Raw genomic sequence first — 2,030 nt, forward strand, 5'->3', positions numbered from 1 at the left:
CCTGGACAACCCAGATGACAAAAACCCAGCCTACAAGTACACAAACACTCTTAACGACTATCAAACCTCAAAACTCTATCCCAGACTAACACATTCAGTCGCTTGAAAGTCAGTGAGTTACAGATAAAATAATAATAATAATAATACGCTAAGCTCCTAGTAGCAACCTTCATGAACAAACAGTCGTCTTACACTGCTAATAAGGAATTACTTTTTCCCCATTCTCTCTGTATCCTCCCTCCCTTTCTCATCATGTTATTCTTCCTCTCTTTCTCTGTCCTCCCTCTCTCCAGTTCTGAGTGTGGGATGTACAAGCCCAAGTGTGGACTGGACGATGTGCTCATGTCCTGGGGCCATGACGGTGAGCGTCTCTGACTCACACATCATCACAGTACGCCTCCTGTCAGCCTACGATGAGAACATCACAGTCACTCCTTTATTGCTTCTTATGTGTTCCAGAATATCTCTACAGAGTCATGAAGTTCAACAAGTGCACCATCCCAGAGGAGGTGAGGGAGAGTGTGTGTGTGTGTGTCTGTCTCTGGGTTACATACAACACTGAGTGGAAACACACCTACAAACACTCCCTCAAAATGCAGATAACTCACCAATGGCTCTTTTCTACTCCTGCCCCCCCCACTCAGGGTCTGTATATGATCCGATTCCATTCCTTCTACCCTTGGCATTCTCATGGAGACTATATGCAGCTGTGTACCGACAAAGACCTAAGCATGCTTCCCTGGGTTCAGGAGTTCAAGTACGTCTCTCTCTCACTCACACTCACACACACCTCTTAAGTTAAGTGATAGGCTCAGAGGAGTACACTCTGAGGCTGAGCTGACCATCTAAACCCCTGTACTCTGGCCTCTCTACAGTAAGTTTGACCTCTACACTAAGAACACTGACCTGCCTGACGTAGAGAACCTGAAGCCCTACTACCAGTCTCTCATCGACAAGTACTGCCCTGGAGTACTGAAGTGGTGACACACTGAATATTCTTCTTATTTTTTCGTCTTCTTCTTCTTCCGAATCATGAGAAAGAACTCGACACCATCTGTTACATGGCCAGTCGTTTTCATGACAACCGCTTACGGTCTTGAGTGTTCCCGTTTGTTGCATCAGAGGGATTTCGTAATAATTTGTAATAATTCAATTCAGTTGTCTATTAGCGGATGGAAGTGAACATTTTCTATCTTTATTATGAACGATACAAAAACATTATAAAAGCTTTACATACATTGGTGTGATGTCTTATTTTTGCAACATTGATAGAAGTGGAGAGACGTTTTTTTAAGGAAACTAGGAAAAAGTGCAGTTGGTTTAGAGTAACTACATATCTTGGCAGTAAAGCAAAGGACCACAGTGAAAAACCCAAACACATGTAAACACACACAGGCACACATGTAAACACACACATGCAGACACACATATTGTACATACTGTACTCAACACATGTAACCAAAAAAAGAATACAAACATACTGTATAGGGAGTACACTGTCACGCTTTAAACTTTCTCTTGATTGTCAGCAATATATCGAAAATAACAAATATTTATCTTTAGTCATACATTTTCTGTCATACCCTCAACAAAGGCATAAAAAAAATATTGCCTATGTCTACATCATCGATCCAGCACCTCTTTAAGAGTCCACCCAGAACCCCAACACACGCATATCCAGAACATGACCCAACCCAATCATAGGTTCAACTCTCTCCAACAGCAACACTCACACAGCTTGAGTCTGCTTTACCTCAGCCAACATCACTCAGAGGCAATGACGTTGGCTTTAGGACCAATGAACTAGATTACAAAAATAAGTCTGGAGCCGAGCAGAATCGAGGGTGCCAGGTCATTCAGTTTGATATGGACATCTCAGCGATAAAGATCTCAGAAGGCCATTCCTAATAAGGTCTATCTATGCTGGGGGAGCAAGAGATAGAAGAACCCAAGGACATACAGCTGGGAAATGTACAGTAGAATTAAATCAGAAACCTGTTGTTTTCCATGATTGACAGAAGAGAGTCTGA

General features: G+C 42.4%; 1 protein-coding gene across 1 annotated transcript in view; it reads left to right on the forward strand.

Moving 5' to 3' along the window:
• miox (myo-inositol oxygenase) overlaps positions 1-984 on the forward strand; it is a gene marked incomplete at both ends in the record, with an annotated part of 3,628 nt that extends 2,644 nt beyond the window's left edge. The window contains 5 exons of the mRNA XM_083666224.1: positions 1-36; positions 294-361; positions 460-509; positions 645-757; positions 876-984. The exon at positions 1-36 is cut by the window's left edge and continues 74 nt beyond it. Of these exons, the coding sequence (XP_083522350.1) occupies positions 1-36; positions 294-361; positions 460-509; positions 645-757; positions 876-984 (376 nt within the window). The remainder of the gene's footprint in view (positions 37-293; positions 362-459; positions 510-644; positions 758-875) is intronic.
• Positions 985-2,030: the final 1,046 nt, after the last annotated feature.

This window comes from Argentina silus (assembly GCF_951799395.1).
Source record: "Argentina silus genome assembly, chromosome: 3".
NCBI lineage: Eukaryota > Metazoa > Chordata > Actinopteri > Argentiniformes > Argentinidae > Argentina > Argentina silus.